This window comes from Chroicocephalus ridibundus, chromosome 1 (assembly GCF_963924245.1).
Source record: "Chroicocephalus ridibundus chromosome 1, bChrRid1.1, whole genome shotgun sequence".
In the NCBI taxonomy this organism is placed as follows: Eukaryota; Metazoa; Chordata; class Aves; order Charadriiformes; family Laridae; genus Chroicocephalus; species Chroicocephalus ridibundus.
Window position 1 is genome coordinate 68,392,553 of NC_086284.1, and position 26,478 is coordinate 68,419,030.

At 42.8% G+C, this 26,478-nt stretch overlaps 2 protein-coding genes across 4 annotated transcripts; one reads left to right on the top strand and one right to left on the bottom strand.

Annotated features, from left to right (window-relative positions):
- Window positions 1-1,187: 1,187 nt before the first annotated feature.
- Window positions 1,188-11,911, top strand: PROZ (protein Z, vitamin K dependent plasma glycoprotein). Its single transcript, XM_063338148.1, has 8 exons — window positions 1,188-1,346; window positions 3,023-3,186; window positions 3,699-3,723; window positions 7,034-7,147; window positions 8,962-9,093; window positions 10,125-10,210; window positions 10,290-10,413; window positions 10,985-11,911. The coding sequence occupies exons 1-8, from the start codon at window positions 1,280-1,282 to the stop codon at window positions 11,494-11,496; spliced, it is 1,224 nt and encodes a 407-aa protein (XP_063194218.1). The 5' UTR covers window positions 1,188-1,279; the 3' UTR covers window positions 11,497-11,911.
- Window positions 11,912-12,064: 153 nt separating this feature from the next.
- On the bottom strand, window positions 12,065-26,294 carry PCID2 (PCI domain containing 2). Of its 3 annotated transcripts, XM_063338135.1 has the most exons (15): window positions 26,163-26,294; window positions 25,687-25,778; window positions 23,201-23,290; window positions 22,562-22,635; window positions 21,747-21,812; window positions 21,170-21,211; window positions 20,631-20,685; window positions 19,040-19,143; window positions 18,199-18,274; window positions 17,935-18,076; window positions 16,754-16,854; window positions 14,632-14,705; window positions 14,339-14,464; window positions 14,006-14,129; window positions 12,065-12,996 (listed from the first exon to the last, which is right to left on the bottom strand). In XM_063338135.1, exons 2-15 carry the CDS (start codon window positions 25,720-25,722, stop codon window positions 12,907-12,909), a joined length of 1,200 nt encoding a protein of 399 aa, XP_063194205.1. In that variant the 5' UTR covers window positions 25,723-25,778; window positions 26,163-26,294; the 3' UTR covers window positions 12,065-12,906. The 3 variants fall into 3 exon arrangements, with proteins under 3 accessions (XP_063194205.1, XP_063194185.1, XP_063194195.1); XM_063338115.1 differs by lacking the exons at window positions 21,747-21,812; window positions 22,562-22,635; window positions 23,201-23,290; window positions 25,687-25,778; window positions 26,163-26,294 and having other exon boundaries at window positions 21,170-21,643; XM_063338125.1 differs by lacking the exons at window positions 14,339-14,464; window positions 21,747-21,812; window positions 22,562-22,635; ... (1 more) ...; window positions 25,687-25,778; window positions 26,163-26,294 and having other exon boundaries at window positions 21,170-21,654.
- Window positions 26,295-26,478: the final 184 nt, after the last annotated feature.

Consider the following 26,478-nt stretch of genomic DNA (forward strand, 5'->3'; position numbering starts at 1 on the left):
ATATTCAAAGGGTTTTACCTTCGAGTGAACTTCTGGAAAAATGTGCCGGCAGAGATTGTGCGGGAAAAACCTCCCACAATGCAGTTGTAATGCGGAGGTTAATTATTTGCTGAAGGCACTCGGGTCTGCGATGTGAGCTGCAACATCAGCCCTGGGCTGGCCGGGACTGGCCTTGGTGAGGCATGTGGTCTGCTTCAGCCCGGCTCATCTGCCTCGCTACTGACGCCGGTTTTAAAAACTGCAGTTGATGTAAAATCAAGTTTTATTTGGGGATTTACCCCTGAATGGTCAGATCAATTATTCTTTGTTACAAGAGCTGCATACTCAAATAATAGCTGGGAATTTACGACATGAAAACACAGAATGGTCCCTATGTTTCTAATTCAGCTAAAAAAAACCCCACTTTTCCTCTCACTCATTGTTGCTCTGACTATAGAAATGGTTTCCTGCTCTTCCCAGCAGCCTGCCTGTGCTGGGAGCCAAACAACCCCTTGTGGCACCATTGCCATGGCAGAGCCCAGCCCATGCACGTCAACGCTTGGGTCCTTTCTCTCATCTGGGGCCAGGCAGGAGGGCTGCCCCGGCTCCTGGGTGCTTGAGATGCTCCCATCCGCCTCCTACTCGCACCTCCTTTCTGCACCTCCTTTCACCTCCTGTGTGTCTGTGCGACCGGGATCCTGAAGTCAGGGAGAGTTTCCCACACTCTCCTTCACGGCTGGGCAGTGCAAACCTAACAGCCGAAACCAAAAATGCCGCACCCGTCCAGATACATCCCCACGGGGGAAATCCCACACGTGGTTGCTTGGTTGCTCCAAAAGCCAATGGGATGTGACCAGTGCAGCTAAGCCTTGGCAAATGCTTTGTGGGGACGGCGTGTGAAAGAGCCACGCCATAAAAACGATCCCTGTAGCCATCACCCAGCTCGTGCTTTGATCCGGTACAAAGAAATGCTCGTACTGCTCATCTCTCCCCGTTTGGGGGGGGGGGGTGGGAGGAATACCCAAATCTTGGAGCAGCTCTCAGCAGAGCTGGCAAACCTGCTCCACCTTCAGCCAGAGCGCTAAGAGAAGGGGCACTGCTGCACCAATAAGCAGGGTTTTTTTTAGGTTTTGGGGTGGTTTTTTTTTCATGTGTTGACACTGAGGCCAAAGCTTTGCCCTCAGAGGCTTTGTTTTCTCGTGAGCCAGCTGGACTTTAAACGTCAACATCTCGCATATAGCCATTTCCCCCAGGAGCGGCAGGAATGCAGGCAGGCGGCCACTAGGCTCAGAGGGTGGCAATGGCAAGGTGCTCTTGGACAGTATGGTTTCTTCTCTCTGCCCTTTTCCTTCAGACAGAGCAGACAGGTATGGCCTTCGCTGTGTTGCGGCTTTAATTCTGATCTGTGCTGCTGCTCTTCTAAACACACCAGCACTTTGGTACCTTGTGTCGTGTTTACTTTGTAGCACAGGGTGACACCACTGCAAACTGCCTGTTCCTTGTTTTTCTTACGCTTCTCCTGTGGTTTTGTTGTTTGTTTGTTTGTTTGTTTTTTTCATATAACTAAGTAAAAACTGCAGTAGGTTACTAAGGCAATGTAATTTTGAATTACCAGCATTTACACCAGGGTTACGTTTTGTCTTTTCTTATCATTCTTAAAGAGCGCCCCAGATATTAATGAGAATTTTGCTCTGTATTTCTAGTTGCTGCTGAAACACAAATAAGCCTTACGAAAGAGGCTGAGATGCATGCTTGTTATAGTTTGAAGAAATTTATGTTTCCATATTAATCCTCCGTGGTTTGTCAATATTAAGGAGGAGCTGGACAAGGAAGAAAAAGGTGGTGACTGCTTCAGAAGGGTCAAAACGCCCCCGGCAGCAGCAGCAGTGCAGTGCCAGCCGTGCTGGATGCGTCGGAAACACCGCACAGCAGAAATGCGCACCGGGCTGTCAGATAGCTTTTTAAATTGCAAAACACAAACATGAAGCTTTTTTTTTTTTTTTTAATCTTTTTTCTTTCTGAATACCTCGTGGAAGCCTGTTGCTTATCAGATATCCTTCAAAAGCATAACTAGGCATTCGTGTGCAGTTTCCGACTAACTTTGTTACTGCTGTCACTTTTTCCAATTCTAGTATTATTGATCAGTTCAACCTTTGTGCCTGGCAGTGCTGGGCCCCCAAACACTGTATGAAATACAAAAAAATACCCCAGTGGGTTTATTTTCGAAGCACAGGAGAACTGACAAACACGTGCTGAGACACACAGCCACACATTGCTTGAGGTCAAAGGCAGCAGGCTCCGGCACGGCTCCGGCCGTCCTGCTGGCAGGCAGGTTTTGTTGCGGGCATCATTGCAAAGAGGAGTTTTAAGAACTGATAACTCTCATATCTTTGCTCACTCCTCCTCCTTACTCAAATTGAAAAGATTACGGTGTCTTTCCACACAAAGGGTGTTGGATGGTATAGGCCTTGTAACTTTTTTGAGCATTGCTTTTCTTTATTCTCCACGAGAGAGATTTGATTGAGAGCTCAGCCATGTCACGGTTTTGCTTCTCAGCAAAAAAACCCCTGCGAAGACTGAAGGGCATCAGTTTGGATCCATCATCATAAACTAATACAAATCATTTCCACTTCTACTGATGAGTCTGGAAGCCCTGTGCAGTCTTACAAAAGAGCCTCTGCCTTTACGATAATACATTTCCCCTTTCCCTGGCCGTGCCACAGCAACGCTGTTCTATGTCTGGTGCAGGAAAAAAATTCATCAATTCATCAGGAAGGGCTTCAAATTCCCTCTGCTTGGGAGCAAGTCAGGCTCTCCCCAAATGAAAAAGGTCATGACTCCTCAGCTGAGTTTGGGCTAAGAAAGTAGGGCTCTTCCAGTATGCAAGTTTGATGTGGCTGGAACCCCGAATCAGCCAAAAGAGTTGTCTTCATGATTAAAATTGCTGCTTAGTAATGTCTCTTGAAAAAAAGGGGAAAAAATGGTGAAAATATATAAGGAAATGAATCTAAGTACTGAGGTTAGATTTTGTCGTACGTTTCAGTGTTTATATCAGCTGACGATGCAAACAACGTTATGAAGAGGCAGAGGCGTGCCAGTTCCCTACTTTTGGAGGAGGTCCTCCAAGGCAGCTTGGAAAGGGAATGCCTTGAAGAGAGATGTACACAGGAAGAAGCAAGAGAAGTGTTTGAAAACGATGAAATGCTCGTAAGTATTTTGTTTTCTTGTGTGCATATTAGAAAATTACTGCCTTGGTCTTCCGCTATCACGTTTAGCCCTGCAGCCTGCTTCTTTCGTTTGGGTTTCTCCCCATGTGAAATCTTTCCACCTCCACAGGCGGAAAGCAGGTGTCTTCAGTGGTCAAAATGGAAATTCAGAGGTCAGCTCTGACATGCCGGAGAGACAATGGCCAGCCAGTTTTTCCAGGAAGCTGTATTGCTAAAGGATTCAGCTGTTTCTCTCTTGCCTGTAAAGTCTTTCTTTTCCTTTATAGCTTTCTAAGAAACAATAAAATAAGCAGGATGCAAACCCCCTCCCATCTCATTCAAATTTTTCCGGCAGGGCAGAATTTGTAGTTGTGCAACTCTGTGAACGTTAAACCGTAGTGTATATTCTCTCATGTACAGTTTTTGTTTTACCAAAATATTTATGGAAGATGATATTATTTGAGAATTAAAATCTAATTTCCCTTTTTTCTTTTTCTTTTTTTTTTTTTTCAGAAAATGTTTTGGGATATCTACTATGGTAAGCTGGCCTCTTGATTTCTCTCCTCCATAGCGGCATCACACTGTGGACATTATGACTCACGCCAGTGCTGGTTTTCTGAGAGTTTTTAGCAGTTCATCCTCAAAGAAACACCCAGTTGCTATTTGTCATGTCTCTAGTAAAGCAGGAGGAAAAGTGTTGATGTGAAAGATTTAAAAAAGTAATAGATAGGAAAAAACATTTAAGACTGTGGAGTGAATAAAAGCTAAGGTGAGTAGATGTTATCATAGTAAATAGGCTATTTTTTTTCCTGAACTTAAGGCTGTTCTGAAACAACCTGGGACCTGACAAAGTCTGCTGTGCTGATACAATAGAGCAGCGCAGCTTTGCCAGGAAAACCTCCCAAACACAAATCTAGCATTTAAACCTGAGCGAGATAAATAAGTGTTGAAAGCTACTGGGCTGCCTGCAAACCCTGGACGCTGGCACTGCATCATCCCTTGGCAGCTGTCAAGGCAAGAAACGAATCTGTAAAAGCTGAGGGACTGATGTAACTCGATGCTTCCTGAACAAGGAGCCTGGGGCATCAGCTGATGGTGACTTCGCCTTATTCCCTCCTTTTCTCCATGCCTCATCCCAAGATTTTCTCTAGGGTTTTCTACTCCGTTTTTATTAATTTCTAATCTGGGGTTTAGACAGTGGATAAGGAGGTGGCAAAATCGGCAGTTAGCATTAATTTTCTGCGGAAGCCACTAAAAGAAGAAGAATATAGATGTTATGAAGAATGATGCCAAATATCTGGCCTTTGCTACATGTTTCGTCACTTCTGCAAAGGTGGGATGTTAATCCTAATTTTAGTCAATGGATGTTTGTACTAAGCATGTCGTGCAGGCTTCCTCTGCAGTCTATGAACAGAGAAGGGCCACCAGTTGAGAATGGTCCATCCAAACAACCTTAGCCACAATCAGGACGCGTTACTGGCTTCAGCCTCAGGGTTGGCTTCCTTGCAGTAATTAAAAGCCATTGTGTCCTGTCTTCTTCCTGCAGATCGGCAGTGTGTGTTTCCCTCTTTGTGATACCTTTTCTAACATTTTGAAGAGCACTGCAGTGCATCTCCATGGCTTCTTTCCTCCTCACTAAACAAACCCATTTTTTCATGCTGTCTTCCAAAAATCTCATTTTCTAGACATCTGGTATCCTTGTTGCGTTCCTTCCATAGTCCAGGGTACAGTGGGTAAATCTGCACTGTGGATAAAAGAGGGCCTAACTGCTGGCTCACCCTGTTTTGTGCTGCTCCACCTTGGTCTCTTCAAGTCAAAGCTGCTATAGTGGCATCTTGCTCTAGCGTGGATGTACGCTGTCAGGGCACTTGGCCTGAGGTCACACTTGTCCCTGACTCTCTTTTATTAACAGTATAAACTTAGCTATTGATAACCTCTCTTCAAACGTAATTTTCCAAACAGTTTTGTCCAAGTCTTATAGTAGTCTGTGTTTTCCTAGCTCACTTAAGGACAACGTCATCTGAGAAATTTCTATTCTATGATGTTCACTGATTTCCTCACTGGGTCTCTTATCCTATAACACAATTAGATTTAATCGGTTTGGATTATTTGATCTTGAAAAATGCATGTTGCTTACCACCTTCTTATTTTGCTGGGTGCTTACAAACCATTTAATCATTCCAGTAGCTTTCCAGTGACAGAAATCGTGCTGTTTTCTCTGTAACGCCTTGAATCTTCTCTTTCCTCCTTTAATAAAGCTAAGCACTAGGTTCACTTTTATCCCAGTCCTACAGAACCTCACCTGACCCCAGACATTTTCTGAGACTTCTTACCTATAGTTGACCCTGCGTTTCAGGGACTTGAAACCATCTAACTTGCTTCAGGCTGTAGGTGTAGCCCTTCCCTAGCTCCAGCTACCCACCACTGCTGCTGGAGGTCCCCACTCCTCAACTCTACCCCCTCTGCTGTGCTGCTGAGACTCCCCCCTCTAATCCACCCAAACACCCTCCCAGGAGACCTAAATTGTGCTGGAGTATGCTGGTGGCATCTGACTGCAGGTGGCCTGAAGGCAGTAACCACTTTAAGCCAGTATTTTAGTGCAGCTAGCACTCAAAGGCACACGTGCCCGTAGCTTGAGCAGATGCTGGTTGGTGATTTGGTCCCAGTAGCAGGAAGAGTTTTCACCTTTCTGTCCCTGATATTAATTACAGCAGCTCGCTGACTGAAGTTGACCTCTCTGATGAAGTTTTAAATTTTAGAAAGGTTGGACAGCATGTCCCGGCTTAGGCTTTGCTGGCTTGCTCCTGATCGCTCACGTCTAAAATAAGCAGTTATTTGCAGAACATTTCCAAACTCTTTTGGAGTCTTTCCAGTGGGCAGCTTAAAGGGAAATTGGCAACTCTGCCTGGTGCTCCACCTGTAGTGAGGCATCCTCTGGGTTCAACGTTTGGTTCATCAGAAAGACTAAACTCGCTAGTATTATAATTACACAGACATGTGAAAGACAGATTTCCTCATAGTATGATGTTGCATGATGTGTTACTTTGATGCCAGGCTTTTTATCCATATATTCAGATAATCATTTTTTTATCCCTATGCATATCAGCCTAACATGGGAGACCTAAAACGCCGGTCTCACACTACATGTGTAATGAGTCCATGAACTGTAAGTCAGTGCTTTTCCCTGAAGCAGAGCATCCGTCCTCCAGAAGCGGGCTCTGTCCCTGGGCACCTCCCAGCATCCCTGCCAGGGGCTGCCGGAGCACCTCTGGAAGCAGAGGCTTGGGCTAAAATTACTCATGAGGAGTAGTTTGAGGAGACACAGCCCATTTCCACCCAAACCTTTTTGCAATGCTTCTCCGAGCGGCTCACGTGCTGGGAAGGGGGCTGTGTAATTGGGGTCAGCGGTGGTGTTGACATGTCCCTCTCCTGTGGCATTTCAGGCTGAGAGAGTTGGGATTGTTCAGCCTGGAGAAGAGAAGGCTCCAGGGAGACCTTATAGCAGCCTGCCAGTACCTAAAGGGGGCCTACAGGAGAGATGGGGAGGGACTCTTTGTCAGGGAGTGTAGCAATAGGATGAGGGGTAATGGTTTTAAACTGAAAGAGGGGAGATTTAGATTAGATATTAGGAAGAAATTCTTTCCTGTGAGGGTGGTGAGGCACTGGCACAGGTTGCCCAGAGAAGCTGTGGATGCCTCATCCCTGGAAGTGTTCAAGGCCAGGCTGGATGGGGCTTTGAGCAGCCTGGTCTAGTGGGAGGTGTCCCTGCCCATGGCAGGGGGTTGGAACTAGATGGTCTTTAAGTTCCCTTCCAACCCAAACCATTCTGTGATTCTATGATTCTTCAGGTGGCAGGAGGTGCTCATCAAGCCCCTGCCAAAACAACGGTGTGTGCGAGGACAGCATCCGTGGCTACACCTGCACCTGTGCCGAGGGCTACGAGGGAGAGAACTGTGCTTTCGGTAAGGCATCACTGCCTCTTCAGAGAAGCCGTATCTCCTCCTGGCATAGGGGGTCCCCCCAGGAAACTATACTCAGCCCTCCCATTACCTCCAGTTATCATATTTTAGGTTAAAACACACAGTTCTTGGCAGAGCAGGGGTGATGTGTGCTGCCTGTCTCCCAAAACGTTATGGCATCCTGAGGTTTCGCAGGCTGCCTCTTCCCCCTGAGCCTCCCTTCTCTGGGGACACAGCAAAAGGGCTCAAGCAAGTCCCCCTCACGGGTGGGCTCCAAAGGCATCCCTGCCTGCTGCCACCGGTGCTCCTGGCTGCTTGTCTTGCCGTGGTCCCAGGCAGCACGTGGCCTGAAGAACCATGACTGCAGTGCTGAGGTGGCTTCCCAGCTACACCAGTACCTCTGAGGCCACACGTGCCCACAAGACAGTCCCCCATGACAGAGGGACTCCAGAAAACAAACCATTTTCAGTGGAAGTGTAAAAGGCAGAAAGCAAAATGGATGCTTTCTGGCACGTAAAACACCCTGGGCCAGATCCTACATTTTTACATCTGCCAGGTTCTACTTTCCAGCCCTTACATCAGTATTTCTGCTGGCTCGGAGGTCCCCTGGGCTGGGAGACGCCCTGGCTGCCGCAAGACAGGGTCATTTTCTGTATAAGGGGTGTGACTGTGACCAGCTTCTGGGGAGCACAGAAGGTGACACAGTTTGGACCAGTGCTGGGAATTGGATCTGCTCAGCGGGAGCCTTAGAGAGCCATGTTATGTGAGATTTTTTTGCTACTTCTCCACCTGTGAGCTAGATCCACCATCAAATGGCTGTTCGTCCTGTTGCTCTGTGCTGAAGCTTAAGTCATATGAGGAGAGGCTGAGGGAGCTGGGCATGTTTAGCTTGGAGAAGAGGAGGCTGAGGGGAGACCTCATTGCTCTCTACAACTTTTCCCAGGTGAATAATGACAGGACCAGAGGAAATGGTCTGAAGTTGCGGCAGGGGAGGTTTAGATTAGATATTAGGAAGAATTACTTTACTGAGAGAGTGGTCAGGCACTGGAACAGCCTGCCCAGGGAGGTGGTTGAGTCACCATCCCTACAGGTATTTAAGAAACGTCTACATTTGGCACTTCAGGGCATGCTCTAGTGGCAGGGATTGTAGGGGTTTTTTTTGTGTGTGTATGGTTGGACTCGATGATCTCAAAGGTCCCTTCCAACCATGAAGATTCTATGACTCTGTGTTTGCTCAGCTATGGAGAGTTGATTGAACATGTTTCAAAGGTGATTAATATTCCCTTTCTCTTTTTCTTACCTTCAGCAGCTGTTAATTTTAAGTTTCTCAGCATGGGCGTGAGAAGTAAGAGCTATGCATTTGGTTTTGCTGCAAAACAGAAAGCTTTAGCCGCCTTCTTCCTCAAGCAATACCTGCCTTCTTAAGATGTGCAACAGTTCCTCCCACTGCAGAAACTTAATGTTTTAAGAGAGCAGAAAGAAAACCCATGGCATCCTTCCACGTGAACCCATGTTTGGCCTAGTCTGACCCTTGCCTAACGCTCCCCAAAACTCAAGAGGTGCAGACAGCCCGGTGCAGGGAGGTGCTGGGTGGGCACAGTTTGCAACGAGTCTGTGGATGCTGCAGAGACTCAGCTGTCTCCAATTTCTGCCTAACAAGGGAAAAACCAACATGGTGGGAAATACAACCAAGCCAGAATCCCTACCCACCTCCACACAAAGCAAGTAAAAAAATGCTTAGTTAAGAGGACTCAAGCTATGCAAGGGAACTCCAGCTGAACTGTTCCCGATGCTTTTCCTCCACTTGTTCTGTTTAGCTAAAAATGAATGTCACCACCAAGCAAAGGAAGGATGTCACCACTTCTGCTACCCGGGAAGTCATTCCTACCGTTGCTCCTGCGCCGACGGCTATGAGCTCGGGAAGGACAAAAAACAGTGCATCGCCTTAGGTAGGTGTGAGCATAGAAGTACAGGGGGCACGTGCTCGGTGCTGGGGTGGGTGGGCCACCATCTGACATCCAGATGCCATCAGCCTGCTTGGAGACTCAAGCAACAAGGAAATTACCGACCTTCCAAACTGGACAGATAAAGGAGGGCTCTAGGTACCACCACCACCCAAGAGCATGGTAAAAGAAGCAATATTTGATCTGAACATTTAAACATGGGTCGGCAGAGAGGACTTGCATCATCCTACGTATCACTCACTGGGCCAGGTTTTCCACTCCTATGGTCAGTAAAGACTGACTCCGCTGAAGACCTGTCTGTTTGGGAATGAGGTTCAATAGATTCTGATCAGGCAGCTGATGGTCTGATAAATGAAGGGCAAAATTTGCTGCCATATACATTAGTTTGAAGCAGTAGCCCTCTTCATTTTTCCAATCTCATACTAGGCATCTCATTCAATTTCATCCCCTTATAAACAAGGTCTACTAAAACCACAGTAGTATACTTAGGCCCTTGTCTCCATTAGCAAGCAGAGCAGCCAAACAAGAGCTGAGCTGTAGAGCCGCAGTTCTGGTGATGAAGGCTTGACGTCTGAACCAGAACACAAAGGCATGCGCAGTCCTAGAGTAACAGCTTTGACGAGGAAAACTCAGGATTCACCTTGTCCAGATTGGGCCACAGCTTTCAGATATTTGGCGCAATTTGGATACAGGATACAAATTAAGAGGAAGCAAGCTGTGCTGATGGTTGGCTGGAGATGAAGCCTCATTTCATTAGTAACAGTGAAATCTGGTCACCACAAGCCTAAGCAATGACCCACCACGTTCAGCGCCATCGCTAAGCTATCAGACTACAAATGCCAAGCAAATTATTCCAATTCTCACCAATTGAGAAACCGTCCTTCTCCTTTTCCTTGGTGCAAAACCAAAACCCCAAAGACAAGGTGGAAGCAGTAAGATATTCACAGGTAGTAGCTGTCTTGAAAGGATACAGCATGAAGTTTTGATTATTTTTTTTTTTTTAATTCCTCTGCTAGATCAATGTGCATGTGGCAGACTTCAAGACAGCGATAATCTGATAAGCCAAACCAGGAAGAAACGTGATGACCGATTTCCTTGGCAGGTATTTCTAGCAATTCATGGAACCCTTCGCTCAGCCTCACGCGGGCAGTGCTGTCTACCGTCTTTTTGCCTTTTCTTAGGTCCTGCTGCTTAACTCGGAAGGGAAGGGCTTCTGTGGCGGAGTGCTGCTAAAAAGTAACTTCGTACTGACTACGGCAGAGTGCGCCCTTCTGCACAGCCATTTTGAAGTCAGGGTTGGTGCCGGTAGGTGACCAAACACCTTTTCTCTTGTTGCAGCACATTTGAGTATTTTTAAAATAAATTTAAAATTTATTTAAATTTAAACTAAAAAAAAAAAATAAAAAAGGGCTCACTGAAATTTTTTTCTGGATAAAATTATTGTTAAAGGAAACAAATCAGCTGTCATCTCATTTCAGCATCTTAGTTAAGTATCTTGAGCTAGAACTCGAGCTGCCCCATAACCCCCTGCAAGCCAAGCAGAGAGACAACTGCCTCTCGAACGCAATTCAGAACTCGGCACCTAGGGATAAGCTAAACCAGGTGGATTTAGAGGTGGCTTTTGTTTCATGCCAAAATTCACTTCTTCTGTTGGGTACTTCTCCTTCCCGCTGAAATTATACACGCTTCTACACAGCATTAAAAAGCTGTCTCAATACATCGTAACTAGTTTACCTTTACTGCAGCGTTTTCAAGAAAGAGAGCCTTTAGTTTCTCTCCTGCACGCATTTCTCAGCGAGACTAGGCAGCTGTTGTCAGTTTGCACGCAGTTTTCAAGTCTGATTCCTAAGAGCACTGCAATGTCATTGCTTCACAGGGCCTAATGGAACAAGCGGAACCGAGAAGACAATGCAAGTTAGTGAGACACACATACACATCCGGTATGACGAAGACACTGCTGAGAACAACATTGCGTTACTACAACTCCAAGAGCATGTTGAGTGCAACAACCACCAGCTTCCTGTCTGCACCCCTGAAAGAGACTTTGCAGAACACATTCTAATTCCCAAATTGGCTGGTACAGTCAGTGGCTGGAGAATGGAAGGTGATGAACTCCAAGGTGATGAGTTGCAGGTTTCATACCTTCCCGCTGAGGACTGCAAGCAAATACTCAACGTAAGCCTCACAAACAGGCAGTTTTGTGGACACCTCCAGGAGGCCGTAAGCAAACGACTGGCTGGAGGAAGCTTTTTAGCTACCAAGTATAAAGGCACTTGGTTTCTGACTGGTATCCTGGGATCTTGGCCACTAGAAGACACTGACTGGGACACATTTCTGTTCACGAACACTGCGAGGTATATGATATGGTTGAAACAAAAAATGAACTAACACAAACACAACCAACCCTCCAGCACCAAACCCCCTGCCAATCACTGCAAGGAAACATTTGGATGCAGCCAGTACACCCATTTGACTCTCTTATCACGATTTGCAGCGAGGAAGTTGCAATGATGATACGTGTATAACTCCGATTCATACACAAAAGACTCTTTGTCTTTCCTTCTTCTGCAGACACACAGTACTGCAAAAGTCACGATGCGGTAAACCTAGTTATTTTACTAAAAACTGACTGAAGTTTCCAAGAACTTTTCATCCTAAAACTCAAAAGGCATTGATGTTTTTCTGGTATTTTAAATGTCACTAGAAGGAAATCAGTCTTTTAAATTCTTGTTACCCTGAGGTTTGATTCAGCAAATTCATATTCTTATTTCAGCATCCATAAAAGCTAAACTTAGGAAAACCAGGGGAACTCCAAGCCTTTAAATGCCTATGTTGATGTAGGACTTGACACTCTCATCACACGGAAAAATGCTTCCGCTTATACACGGTATCTGTGTTTTCCCTTATGAATCATGTCCACATCAGTTAGTGGGTAAAATAAAACCCAACTCTCAAAGAGGGGGAAAAAAATGTTTTATTTTCTTTAAAAATAATTGAAAAACTCCAAGACTCCCATCCCACCACTATGGCCAAGGTTACACTGTACCAACCCCAAACAATCAAACAAAACCCCCAAGGTAGTAACACTTAAAATAACGGATCCAGTGGCAGTGTTTTCCCCAGAAGCAGAATAAAAAAGACTTTGCATAAGTTACTTAGTTTTTTTCATTGTAACAAAAATGAAACAAAATATTACCAGAATTAAAAAAACACCAACCCATCTGTGAGCACCTACAGAGAAAAATCCCACATTTATTTGAACCCGTAAGTATTACTGACACACTAAAGCTTTTGCTGGCAAGCACTTCTCTAGTTTTTAGAGAAGGCTTGAAGAGAGTATTTAATACCTGCAAGGCAGACTATTGAAGAGATTTAAAAAAATGGAAACCATGAAAGAAAACATCTTTTCCACTCTGAAGAATGGATTAACGCAAGTAACAAAGAATGATACTTCTCCTCTCTGAAAGATAAATGCAGAAATAGTAACACAGAGTACTTCATAAAAACTTTTAAGTACTTCGGAAGTAGTTCGGAATGCTTTGCTTTATTTCCTTGTGAAATACTTTGAATGATCCAGAAAGCCTGCAGAAACTGTCATTGAAAAGTTAGCATTTCGTTCCAACGCACTTTGTAACACTGGCAGCCTTGGTCATTCTGGGAAAGGAGCCACAAACAGTTCCTGGTATTCCAGTCCTGGACATGAACCAGGTCATTTACAGTGTTCTCGGGGTGATTAGGAGCAGCCCCACTGGGCAAGCTGAGTATCTGAAAAGTACTTGCATGGAAAAGACATAATACTCAACACACTGTTGATAGAGGAGGAAATGGGTTCTGCTTACTGACCACAAGCTTTTGATGCTGATGAGATATATAGCCTTTAATGTGACCCTGGCAGAAGGAGAAAAAGACAGCGTTAGGACTGGAAGCTGGTAAGGCGACACCTATAACCTCAGCTGCCTTCAGACTACATCAAGCAAAGCTGTGTGCGTATACTCAGTCACCACCGCACTACTTAATATCTATAAGGATCCAATTTACGTAAGTGGGTTAACTCACAAAGTAGAGAGCTGGAACCACAACCATGTTTGTGTACTAAGGGGTGCTGTCAGACCGAGAGCCTGTTGCCAGGGCCCCCCCTACTGGTCTGCTTACATTTCCTCGAAGAGACAGAGCTCTACTGATGTGTTCCTAAATTTACTTTTGCTCACTTTAAAACGATGATTTTAATTAATCACTATTCCAAACCTAACAAACTAAACGACATAGTACTTTCTTTTCAGACACGTAACATTGAAAGAAACTTTCCAGTCACCTAATCCCACCCTCTGTTACTCCAAGAGCACACCAAATAATGTTTCAGAAACAGAGAAACATTATTTGGTGTGCTGACACTGCAATGCTGCTCCAAACCCTCCAATTTATTAGAAATCACTTGATTTCAAGCCTTTATCTGTTCATGAGTAGTTGAGATCCATTTAGAGTAAAAGACAAAATATGAAACAAAACCAAAGAAACCTGGTTTTAACTTTTTCCAGTGTTAGAATGACAAAGAGTTTCCTACTTCAAATGCAGAAAAACACATCCCTTTTTGTCCCAGTTACAACTTTTGTATTTTTAAATCAGTATTTATGCATATATAGAAATGTCAGTACTGGATTTGCAATGTAAAATTCAACTTCAGTTTTAACTGGTTCCTACAAAAGAGTCAGGAACTAGAGAAAGCCCTCAAGGCAAACGAAAACATTTCACTTGGGCACAAGTGAATAACCTTTTTTTTTTTTATACAAGAAAACCTGGGATTACTGATATGTTTTCTGTAATAAACTTTTGTTCTCTGCCTAATATTTTTTACTCTCTTAAGTCTGGAAGGGCCAAACAAGAAGTGGTCAGTACATACCATATATATAAGGTTAGCTAAAATGCACTGGACTTCATCAATATCAACATCATCTACTTGCATGAATTTCAGGGCAAACAGAAAGGCATCTAGAGATAGCTGATGGGTTTTGAGTAGTAAATATCTGAAAGAAACAACAGGAAAAAAAAAATCTGTTCTTGAGAAACAAACACTTAAAAATTCTGTTTCTTAGAAAAACCGCCTTTCTACAATAAATTCACTTTAACAGGAATTCAGCGCTCAGAGAGAGAACTAAGGAGCATTTCGATCTCAGTCCTAGGTGAAGAAATACTAAATCTGCTTTTGCAAAAATGTAGGTTTTGTTATGCTTACACTTTCTTAAAGAGATTTCTGTATGTGATGATTTTCAGCTTCTCAAGGATAAGAAAGATTCCACATCGAATAAAGAAGGTCTCGTGCTTTGTCAGAGCATCATTCAGTAGGAGAAGATTGCCTTCACTATGAGGATGAAAAAATGAAAACATGAGAAGCTCTCACCCAAATAAGAAAAGAAACTAACTTGGGTAGGAATATCCCTCCCTTGCCTTCCTCAATCATCCCAAATAAATACCTTTTATGTAATACTTTTTGAACTAACACACAAGGCAATAAAATAATCATCATACCTCACAGCCTTCGTTACTTCAGCAAACTGCATGAGGTCATACTTCTTTAAGAGCTGAACTGTTGGCATATGTCCCTGAAAAATAAAGTTTCCACATTTCCCAGGATAAAGTCAAATGCATTTCAAATGTTATACAGTAAGCTATAAAAACATTTGTTAGAGAAAGACAAATGTTTAACCAACTTTTTTTTTTTTTGCTACAGAACAAGAGATGAATAAAAGTATTTGTAAGACAATGCCCTTACCCCTGCCAAACACCTTCTAGCTCAACTCACGATAACTACCTATTTATCATGGTTTAGGGAGTCTTAATATTTCTTAATGTTAGGGTACAGTTATCAAACTTTTAAAATCAAGATCCTGAGACTTGAAGCCTAGGCAGATCCAAATTTTATGTCATAGCTGTATGATCTAATCCGCAAACAGAAGAACTGCAAGAATCCCAAGCATTACTAATAATACAAGCAGTACTTCAGCACTGTCAAGTGCTAGCTCAGTCTGTACCAGATTTTTCCTTCACTATGCCTCTGTGCAGAAATAAAAAAAGTCCTCTCAAAAAACTAAACAACAACAACAAAAAAAGAGAGAGAAAGTTTAAATTTAAAGAAACAAAATTAATTCTCATTCCTAGACCAGGTAAAACCAAACCACCTACACTATCAAAAAGAAACTTTGTTTTTTCGCCCCCGCACAGCAGAGATCAGATTGCACACTGACTTGGGTCAGACTTTAAATTTAGTTACCATCATGCTATGCTGTTGGTAACTCCTTTCCTGGTTGGAGGATTAGCTGAGAGCAGAACTCAGCTGCATGTTTACTGAGAGCTGCTAGGAATGAAAAAAAAAAAAAAACCAAAACCATCCAAGCTAGTTTAGTACAGTTTAAGATTAGTGTTAATGTTTGGGCTCTGATTTAAAAAAGCAACCGTAAAAACAATGACCTTTATCTGGTTTTGTTAGCGCCTCTCGTACACTAGAACTGCTCCAGAAAAGCACTAGGCACTAACGGACCCACCAGTTTCAGGCACTCATGTCAGGATGGGAAAAAGTTTTTAGGACGGCTGTTAAGTTTTCCTTTATCAACCCTACCATTGATTGATCTGAAAACAACCAGCAAGAAAGTCAATAAATAGAAAATTAAAAACAGAAGCCAATTATCATACCCATTATGCTTCTCCTTTACCCACTTGACACTGCAAGGGACTGGAAAGGGAGCACTGAATGGAAAAGGAAGGATAGTCATAAACAGGTTGGGGCAAAGGTGGAAGACGGCAGCTCACAGCAGCAGATGGTAACAACATTCTCCACAGGTAACTTTGGTAATAGGGCCAGGAACAGGAGACTAAAATCTGTTTCTCGTCCCCTCTGTTACACTGAATTAATTCTTAGCATAATCCCGCTAACTCAAGGAAACACAAATGCCAGCACAGCACATGGGAAGGGACAGGAACAAGAAACAGAGGTGTGCTTAATGCTTTTAATAGAAAGATGAAATGATCAAATAGTAACCAGTCTTCCTTGATTTGTTCAAAACCAAAATGCTCTACTTCGCGACCCTTCTGACGTGCCTCGAATGGGCAGATGTACAAGGCGCAAACATAAACCCCAAAGATAGGAATCCTTTCTCTCCTGTGGCAAACCCCCCTCAACAGTCTTCAGCCATCTGTTTGCACATCCCCCTTCCCTTCACCAGGTGAAAGAAGCAGACAGATTTCTCCTAGTGAATACACACATTCCCTGGCCCATCTGTGTAGCTGATCACCAGACATGGGCCCAGCTACACAACATAAGTTACACCGTTAAGTGCTTCTCCTAAGAGCTCAAAGTTGTCTTTATTACAGAAGCAACTTCAGGTTGCACCTTTACAAGGGGTGGGAGGAAGGTAAGGGGAAAAGAAGGTGGGGGTTTTGTTTGGTGTTTTTTTTTTTCCCCCCTTTCTCCTTTGCTATGCCGCTATGACAATTCAACAGGTTTTGTCCTGACACAACATCATGTGCATATGCTGATTCTTATGGTGGTCAGGCACAGATAGCCTCTGAATTCCAAAAAGGGCAAGAACCATATTGAGCATCAGTTTGGTTATCTGCTCCCAAAAAATTATTTAGAAGAGTAACATCTACTCACCAACAGCATTTTTACTGGCAGCAGGTAGATCAAAATCATTCTTTTGTTCTTCTGGCTTGAGCGGTGACAGTGCTCAAAGGCAAATGACAGATACTCTTCGGCTGCAGACACAAATAAAAGTGCTAGTAAGATGAATCAACAACAAAAATGGATTAAAACTGTAACTCAAATTCTGTGCTCCATGTCCATCTCTAGCTTGAACACATGATATTTGAAATTATATAAAAAGAATCACACCAATCAAAATACACTAAGAAAAATGTTGTAAGAATTATTGGAGAGTCACACCAAATACAAAGTATTACCAGAAAAATAAGTCCTCCTTCAGAAAGTCAAAGAAAACTTGTCAAGGTCCAGATGTCAGAGGTAACAGTTACAAGCAATAATCGAATTTTCAGCTGATTTCAGTAACATTATTGTGTTACTACTACAGGAGGGCAGAATCTCAAGAAGCACTGGTGAAACAGAACTCTACTTTCTAAATTCACAGGTTCTTCAGTGGAGGTAGGCTGCACACAATGCATACATCTGCTGAGATGCGGAAATGTGCCAGTGAGATCATACAGCGTGACAACATGAAACTCCCTCGTCAGTTTTGACTAAGAAAGAAAAATGACAAGCCTGACAGGCAGAAGACACTGTTTAGAGTTACAAAACCAGCTCCAGAATAGATTTTGGTCAGGGGCTTTGGTTAGCGATGAAAGCTGTACACCTTAGCTCTAGAAGCATTTCTATTAGTAAGTAAGAAATCTCAGAAATGCAGTTTCTACATCTTCCAAAAATCAATGCACTGGGAAACTAATTTTACAGTACAGTTTGCTGAAGATTTCCTACATGGCATTCAGCAATTTGAAGAGGACAAGAGAGCTGCAAAGCCTCCTTAGTGAAACCTTTTACAAACCTCCTCTTTTGGATGCTCATACATTTCATTATGCATGCACACAATGCATTAAGACCACAGAGAACTTCAGTGACACAGATATTTTAAAACTGGGTGTATGCTACAATTAGAAGCGTCATATAATCTCATCTCTGACCTGACTCAGCCTGTGGGCCTTGGATCAATGCATGCACAACTGCACCTTCCACACACATTCTGAGTCACACAAACACGCATATGACATCAGCCAGATTTCACACCAAGCAGCAAGACTTTTCAGTCTCCTACTGGCACACAGTACCTTGCTTAAAGTCACTGTCAAACATGGCTTTGCGTCCAACATAATATCTGTATGTAACTCGCTGTGCCATACTATACTCATCCTTCAGATTTGAGCTGTCAATTGCTCTAATTAAGGGCTTACATAGATGGAGCTTGTTGATCTGTTAAAAGAAATTAATTGCATTTTACTCAGAGAGCGTAGATACATAGTAGCATATAAAAAAGGGTGGGTTTGACTTAGACTATGAGATACAAAACACAGCTTACCAGACTTGAACCCTACCTTAAAATAAATTTTAAACAGCTGATTCACGAGAAACAACATGCCCCACTTTTTGGAATCTTCAATGCCTGCTCGACTGTCATAAGAAAAGAAAAAAGTGAAAAACCTGTTAGCACTGAGCATTGCAAGAAAATGACTTTGTCCTTATGGTAAATTCCCTCCATAGATATTTTATGGATTTTTAGGGTAAAAATAGGTGTCTGAAAATAAAAGTCAAGGCCAAACTCCGTGTCTTAAACCATACCAGCACTGTCAGAACATGTGTTCCCATCTTAGAGTTTGAACGGCTCTGCTGCATTTCTTCTCAACATAATGAAAAGATGTCATGCAAAATATTATTCATCTGCATCAGGGTCCTTACTCCAGTCTACAGATAACACATACACTAGCATATCAGTCGCTTACAATATTCAAGCTGTAAGAAAGATGGGGAAAAAACCCCAACATTTTCTCCACTTCGGAATTGTTAAAATTGCTAAGACTGGAAACCAAAGAGTCACTTTTTTTCCACCTAATCATAATGAAGCAAGCTTCACAGCTGAACAGGGCACGAAAGTGTTAATAATCTCAGGGTACAAAAGTGTTAATTATCTTTCCTGAGAAACAGGGACATAATCAGTCCCTCCCAACAACATCTGCTAGGAATGTTAAACCTGAAGGGAGGCCTCTCCAGCTGTAGTTAATAGTCAAGAGAGTACAGACTATAAATGAGAGGAAACAACCCTTAGAAGTGTTTGTTCGTACCCAGATGTGGTCTTAGTAAGTGGAAAGATCTTACGTAAAGTTCATTAAGTTCTTAACAATTTAATAGTGCAAGTTCTATAGAGGATCTTTCACTTACGTGTCACTGGCACAGACTCGAAAACAACTCATCAGCAGTTCTGCTGCTTTTTCCAACATGTCACCAACTTTGCTTTTCCCTTTCTTCACCAGCTGTTGATCTGCCTATCATTACACAGCAAGAAACAACGTGTAATTCTACATCCTGGTTTGCTAGCTCGTAAACAGTTCAGTTCTTTAATACAGCATTTTAAAAAGTCTTGTAGCATAGATTTGCCATGCCTGCTATCCCCAAATCCAGAAGGTAGTCAACTCAAGTTTTTAAAAACCAAGAGTCTGGCAAAAAAATGTCTTTTGAACAAAAGCAAACTAAAACCCTTCTCCAGTTAGGGAGTTTGAGTTTTAGAATTTGTAATTAAGCTTCTCTCCACAGCCACAAGGGCTAGATCTTATTTCTAAACCATAGTCAGCATTTTCTAGTAGTAACACACACTGCTAGGACCTGGGATTTTCAGAAGAAACAGAAAACATACATTACAGCAGCAAGAGAAAAAAAATGAAGAGTTGCCAACATATGGGAAAGATCCATGCACTGATTAATGCAGAACTTGAACAACAAAGAAGGGGGGGGGAGAATAGCGAGTAGATATTTACTATGTGCTTTCTAAAAAGTTTTACTGTAAGGCTTGCATTCTCACTAGCTGAAACGTAAGGAAGAGAAATGGAAATGCATCCTTTGCTGCAGAAGTCTTCTCTGTATCCGCATCCTTTGAATATACTAACGTCAGAAGACAGAGTTCAAACACTTCCAGCATGACTGATCCAACTTTCCCCTTTCTCATACATCTCAAATACATGAATTTGCCTCATTCAGACTGAGAATCAAGACTTGTTACAGAGCAGGCACACACACGCACAAAATATTCTCTGTGCAAGCATGCCTCATGTGCTGTTTTGTGGGTGGGTGGGCACAGGAAAGTGCTGAGGGGACAAACACTGAAAATACTCGATATGGTCAAACTCTAACCTAACTTGAGCTCTAGCTCCACCCCTCCAGGTAAAGTGACTAGGAGCAAGATCATGACCCTGCCACTTACCTCGGCCTAGGAATTCCCATTAGATCCCTAAACAAGCCACTTCAGTTCACTAGCCTGAGAAAAATAATGTAAATTTGGGGGTTGTATGGGCTCAGCAAGGGCTCCAATGAGCATGAAAAGCAGAACACACAGCTGGAAGAGGGGAAAGGAGGCAGAAACTTCCCCTCCAGATGTGGTAAGTGGTTAGATTAGCTTAATTGTGGGATATCTCCACCCTTATAAAGACTCCACCAAATCCCTAAGAAACATGGAAATAAGTGAGTTGTGCCACCATGCTACTCTATAAAGACAGTACGTCATCACTTCATATGCTGTAAGCAACTGCTGTGAGTTGCATGCGGGTCCTCTCTAGTTCAAGCTGCAAATGGGAGGTGGGCAGACTGAGCAACCTAGTTTTTCAATAGGACTGGAAGAATTCAGTGCGTCAACAAAATCCTAAACAATGAGTTAAACAGTACTGAGCAAAATTAGGCTATGTAATAAAGTCTAAAATATTTCCACCATGGAAACTCCTAACAGATAAAAATAATGAGGCTGTTAATCAGATCTACTTACATTATTAGCAAAAATTCGAAGATCGAGGGCTACAGCATACATAATAGGTAAAGCCCTGGAAAAGTAAAACAGTATACTTAGTATGGGCAAATCATGCAACAAATAAGACATGAGAAGTAAGCTTTTTTTCTTTCTAGTTGGTCATAAAACTTGAAAAGTATACATTAATCTTTAAATACAGAAGGACACACTTTTTAAAAGGAAAGGTCTTCAAGATGTCAGCATTTCAAAAATCCTACACAGGAGGAAGAATTAATTCAGAAATATTTTTTTACAGTAGCTTTAATAAAATACCATCTCACCTTGAACAAACTGTTCACATGTTTCCTTATGGACCATTCTACAAAATTAAGCTTAGATGTTTAGTTTTCACACTTCTGGATCTAAAAACTCAAACAGGCAGCAAAAACAACTAGGCTGCATTTAAGTATCGCTGGGGATAATAAAAACTGTAGGCAAAATTTTAGTTTGACTACTATGGTATTATGCTAGTGAAAGATGACAGTGTAGTTTCTGGCAGCTCTCTATGACGTACTCACCAATTTTCCTCTTTATGTGCCTGAAATGCTCGCAGGAAAGATGTATTGTATTTAGGAAAATTTAACACACTACTAAATGAAGCAGAGATATAAAGCCCAGCAGTTGCACGGTACCACGTATTACTACATGAAAGGGCAGAAACCAACAAAGCAGCAAGCAGATGAGGCGGCAGGATGCAAATACGCAGTGGGGAAGAACATGAGCACAGCCACACACCCCTTGCTGTGGCAGTAGCCACGAGAAACATTGGTTGCTCGGCGATAAGATAGCAGCTTGCTTTATCAGTATCTTCCCCTCCAGCCAAGTACAAACTGGAAGTTACATTAAGGATTTCAGAATCTCCCATACTCTGTGAGAAATTAATTTTCTATCTTAGAGCTAAGTGACAGATTCTTTCTTAGTCCTACAGAAAGTTAAAAGAAGAGTGTATCTGGATCTCCTTGCTTAAGAACCTAAATAGCTGTTTGGAAGCAGACCACATTCTGTTAGATTTGAAAAAGGGTAAAGATAACTTATTCTACAAAAAGACATATAAGTAATCTGAAAACAATATACAAGATTTATGGAAAAGGATATTGAACAATAACTGTTTGGCATTTGTATGCTTCTATAAAGTCATGGTTTCCAACAGCATAAGTACACCTGTCAAAGAAAAAAATACATTAGTGCATCAGAAAATATGACATACGTAAGACAAATATTTCTTTTTGCTTCTTAACAGGCATAGAGCTTTACAGTTTATTTAAAAAAAAGACATAGAAATATTATTGGAAATATTCCTAACAAAATGGCATAAGCATTTTAACACAGCACTAAGCCTGATAATGGTAGAAAACTGATGCGAGAGATGAATAGGGATTTGTTTCTGTAATATGTACAGTATCAATTGTAATATGCTAATTCTTACTGAAACTGTCACCAAGATTAGCACAGAGAAAAAAAATTCCAAGACTGTTGAAAGTGAACTAAAGACTGTGTTAATGCAGCATTATTTTTAAATAAAAGCCTCACAGAATTACTTAGGTCCTAAAGCTGTCTTAAGAATACTTTTATGACTAAAATTCCTTTTTAAAAATATTTATTTCCCTTACTTAGTTCACCCTAAATTCTTGTGTAGCTAGTAAATGCAGAGCAAAGGAAACGGCAAGCACTGAAACCAAAGCTGTGTCAATGGCTATATACAGATGACTGCCAGGTACACAAAGAAAACTTCATGTGGAAGGGAAAGAGAAGGTCATAATTTCCTGCAGTTATAGCATTATTTATAAGAGTAATGAATACCAAGTTTTTAGACACAAGCCCTTTAAAATAAGTAAGTAAACTTCAGGATATCCTTCCCCATCCCTGTTGGATGGCTTACAATAGACTTTACATTCCTGGTCCATCTTTACCTTAAGTGAGCTGCAAACATTTCATCATATGGTGGTTCCAAAACTTGTTGACACTTCTCCTCTGGAGACGGAAGCTAAGTAGAGAATAAGTCAATGAAACATTAAAGGAACATACAATGCATCAGAAACAGAACATTAAACGGAAAATTTGTCATGGCAGTTTTATGCATACACACCTTTGCTACCTATCAGAACCTTAAGTTATATTAATAATCACACCCAGTGTAATGAATTGCTAGTGTGCATTCTATCTCCAGAACCTGATTACAGCTAGCCTTAAATAAAAGCATCTGCAACGCATATAAGCACAAACACTGGACCCTTGCTACCCACTGGTTTTCTCTCTATAGTCACTTCCACTGTACCGCGTTACTAACTAATGTACAGCTGGCTGGAAGGGACTTTCAAGACTGTATCTATCCAGAAAACAATTCGAAGTGGAACACAGAAAGCCACCCAGGAGAAAAACTGAAATATATAATATCATTGTAAGAAGAAATGGGAAACAAACCTACGAGTGGATTCTGCTCTCACCTGTAAAATAGATTTCTGAGGTTTATCCCCAATGGAAAGGAACTCACGTAGAGAGCTAGGAAAAGTGAAAGCAAAACAAAAGAAAGGTCAAAAACAGATTCTCACCTGTAGCCTTGGGTTTGCAACATGTGGATGTTTAAATGATACCAATTCTGCACAAAACTGTCCATCTCTGCTGTCAATGGCTTCTTGCACCTACCAAAGAAAATAGGCACATTACAGAATAAAATCCAGCCACACAATATATTTACATGACTACAGAAGCCACCACCTTGTCACCACTGTTCATCCCCATGAATACCAACCCAACTGTGAGTTTCTGAAGGTTTAAAACTGAATGAATCGATATTGTACTTTCAGTACAACTGTTTTTCAAACACATATCACAGAGAAGGTGGGACAAACACTACTGTGGTTCTTTCCTTATTTGTAGGATACAAGCAAACCAGAGAATCTCCAAACAACTTACATGAGTTTGGCATTCTAAGAGAGCTGTTGTGAACCAGATTTGGTTAAGCTTTTTAAAATTCCAGTTGGACTTATGGGCATCAAACATATGTGCAAAGGCATAAACAATCTTTGTGTATTATTGTTTGCAATGCTGCAGATGGAATTTGCATGTCATTAATCAGGACTCACAAACATACTTCTCATGAATTTAAGATTTAATAAGAAAAAACTACTTCCAAAACACAAAATTAGCTCTCCCTTACTTGAAAAAAAAAAAAACTACCACCAATCTCTGAAAGAGTTTAAGCAGTTGATTTTCCTTCTTTTGCTGCTTCCTTTGCTAATTTAGTCTATGATTTTTCCCATTTAGTATGGTCTTTCCATACAGCAAAAAGATATTTTTTTTTCCTATCAGGACACAAAAATATGATAAATAAAGCACAAAGAGTGGGAATGGAACTTTTAAGAAATAATAGCTAAAACTACTTCCACAACTGAAGAAATTTCTAGCTTGATGTCACAATAAACTGCTCAGACAGACTGTTTTTTTTACAAGGAGTTATCTTTAGCAGGAAGCAGAATTAAATCATTGTCCCACAGAATATAATATTTACAGGTTTAACATGTTTCAAAAGTATTCTACACAGATGCTAGTCTAACATCAGACATTGCCTTTGGAACAATAGCTACATGTTTAATTTACCTGTCTTCATTTCTAAGCCCTATGTATGCTGCTATCTGTCACTTCCTTACCCATTGCTTTGGATTTCCATCCTCACCTGGTGAGTGTCCATTCCATCAGTAAAGTGTCCAGGTTTGACACAGAGCAAAATATTTTTCCATAAGAGATAAGATATTGTTCGAAGAGGTGCATAAAGACAGTTTAAATGCACAGACACAGTGTTTATGACACAGAGGACGGAGACAGAGGATCACGATGACTGTCAACTGGAGAAGATGCTGGCTTTTCAGAGCAGATCACTGTCCTGAGATCTCAGCTGCTCCATTTTTGAGAGTAAAAGCCAATTACTCTCTTTTTGTGCCCTTCACTTGATTGACTTGACCAAAGAGTGTAAGATGATAACAATGATGAAAATGTAGTAAGAGTGGTTGTACTAAAAGCTTGATACTATGTCATGGTTTCAGCTGGGATGGAGTTAACTTTTTTACTAGCAGCTGGTATAATGCTACATTTTGGATTTGGGAAGGGAACACTGTGACAGTGCACCGGTGGTTTTGATTGTTGCTGAGCAGTCAAGGCCTTTTCTGCTCCTCACACTGCCCCACCAGTAAGTAGGCTGGGGAAGGGAGGGGGCAGAAGAAGTTGGGAGGAGACACAGCTGGGACAGCTGAGCCCACTTGAGCAAAGAAATATTCCATGCCATATGACATCATGCTCAGTATATAAAGCTGAGGAAGAAAAAGGAAGCAGGGGGAGATGTTTGGAGTTATGGCATTTGTCTTCCTAAGTAAATGTTACGCTCGATGGAGCCCTACTTTCCTGGAGATGGCTGAACACCTGCCAGCCAATGGGAAGCAGTGAATTAATATCTTGTTGTGCTTTGCTTGCGTGGCTTTTGCTCAACCTATGAAACGGTCTTTATCTCAACCCATGAGTTTTCTCCCCTCACTTTTTCTCTTCTGATTCTCTTCCCTATCCCAACCGGGTAAGCGAGCAAGCAGCTGTGTGGTCCTAATTGCTGGCTAGGGCTAAAACATGTCACACGGAAAGTTCAATCCAGCTGGTATCCTTGTGACACAGCTCCTGCGTCTCCGTCCTCCGTGCCATACACTGTATCTCTGCATTTCTGTACTCCTTAAATACCTGTGGTTTTTTAATTCCTGAGCTGCATTTGTTACTACACACATACATAATCCGACCACATTAGTTCTTATGGAAAAACGACTTCACTATCCATTATATCAGTAACCATCACACTTTTCAGATATTTCAGGTGCACAACCTTGGCATGCAGCTGGTATACTTCATACTGACTTAAGTATTTCTCTTTACCACACCACACATTCTAGCTGGTTTATTTCTTAAGCAAGGTAACACATTTCCAGCAAAGAAAAACACATCCACAAACTCTAACAGTGCCTACAAATTAAAAAAAAACAACAAAAAAAAACTTGCTTACTTGCTGCAAATACTGATTTATGGTGATGTGCGCCATTAAAACGTTAAGTAGAAGAGGCCGGAGTCCCAAATAAAACACGGTTGCATTACATCCTGCAAAAGGAACAGGCGTTTAAGAGGACCGCACGGCACAGATCCTCTATCCGCTCTGAGGAAACGCGGGATGGTTTTACCCAACCTCTCGCTGGCCAGGCAGGGGCCGCCTGCAGAGGAGAAGCCCTGGCACCAAGGCCCCGAGGAGGACAGAGGCCCTGGCAGCCCACAGCCTCCCAGAGCGGCGGGCAGACGTTAGAAGAGGCGGGAGGCAGACGGCGAGACACGGCCCCGCTCGCACACGGCTGCGCACAGCGACCCCCGCCCACCCGCGCCTGCCCCGCACCCTCATCTCATCTCAGCTCAGCTCAGCTCAGCTCAGCACCCGGTGCCCCCGGTACCCCCTCCGCCCCCTTGGCAGCCCCAGCCCCACCACAAGCCCACCCTCAAGCCACAGCGCGGCACTTCCGGCGGCCGGTACGGCACTTCCGGCAACTTCCGCGCCGCACTTCCGCTATACCCGGCAAGGCACGGGCGGGCCCTGCCCCCGAGGGACAGCGGGAGGGAGTCACGTGACACCATCCCGACTCCCGCTTGTCCCCCCCCTCCGCGCCTTTTCTCCGCCCGGGAGGCGCGGCTTTTCCCCGGTAGCCAATGGGAACGCGCGGTGGGCGGGGGCCGAGGGCGTGCGTCAGCGGTAAACCGCGTGCTGCAGTTTAGTGGGCGGTGGGTGTTCGCTTGTTGTAGGCGTTGGAGCGGC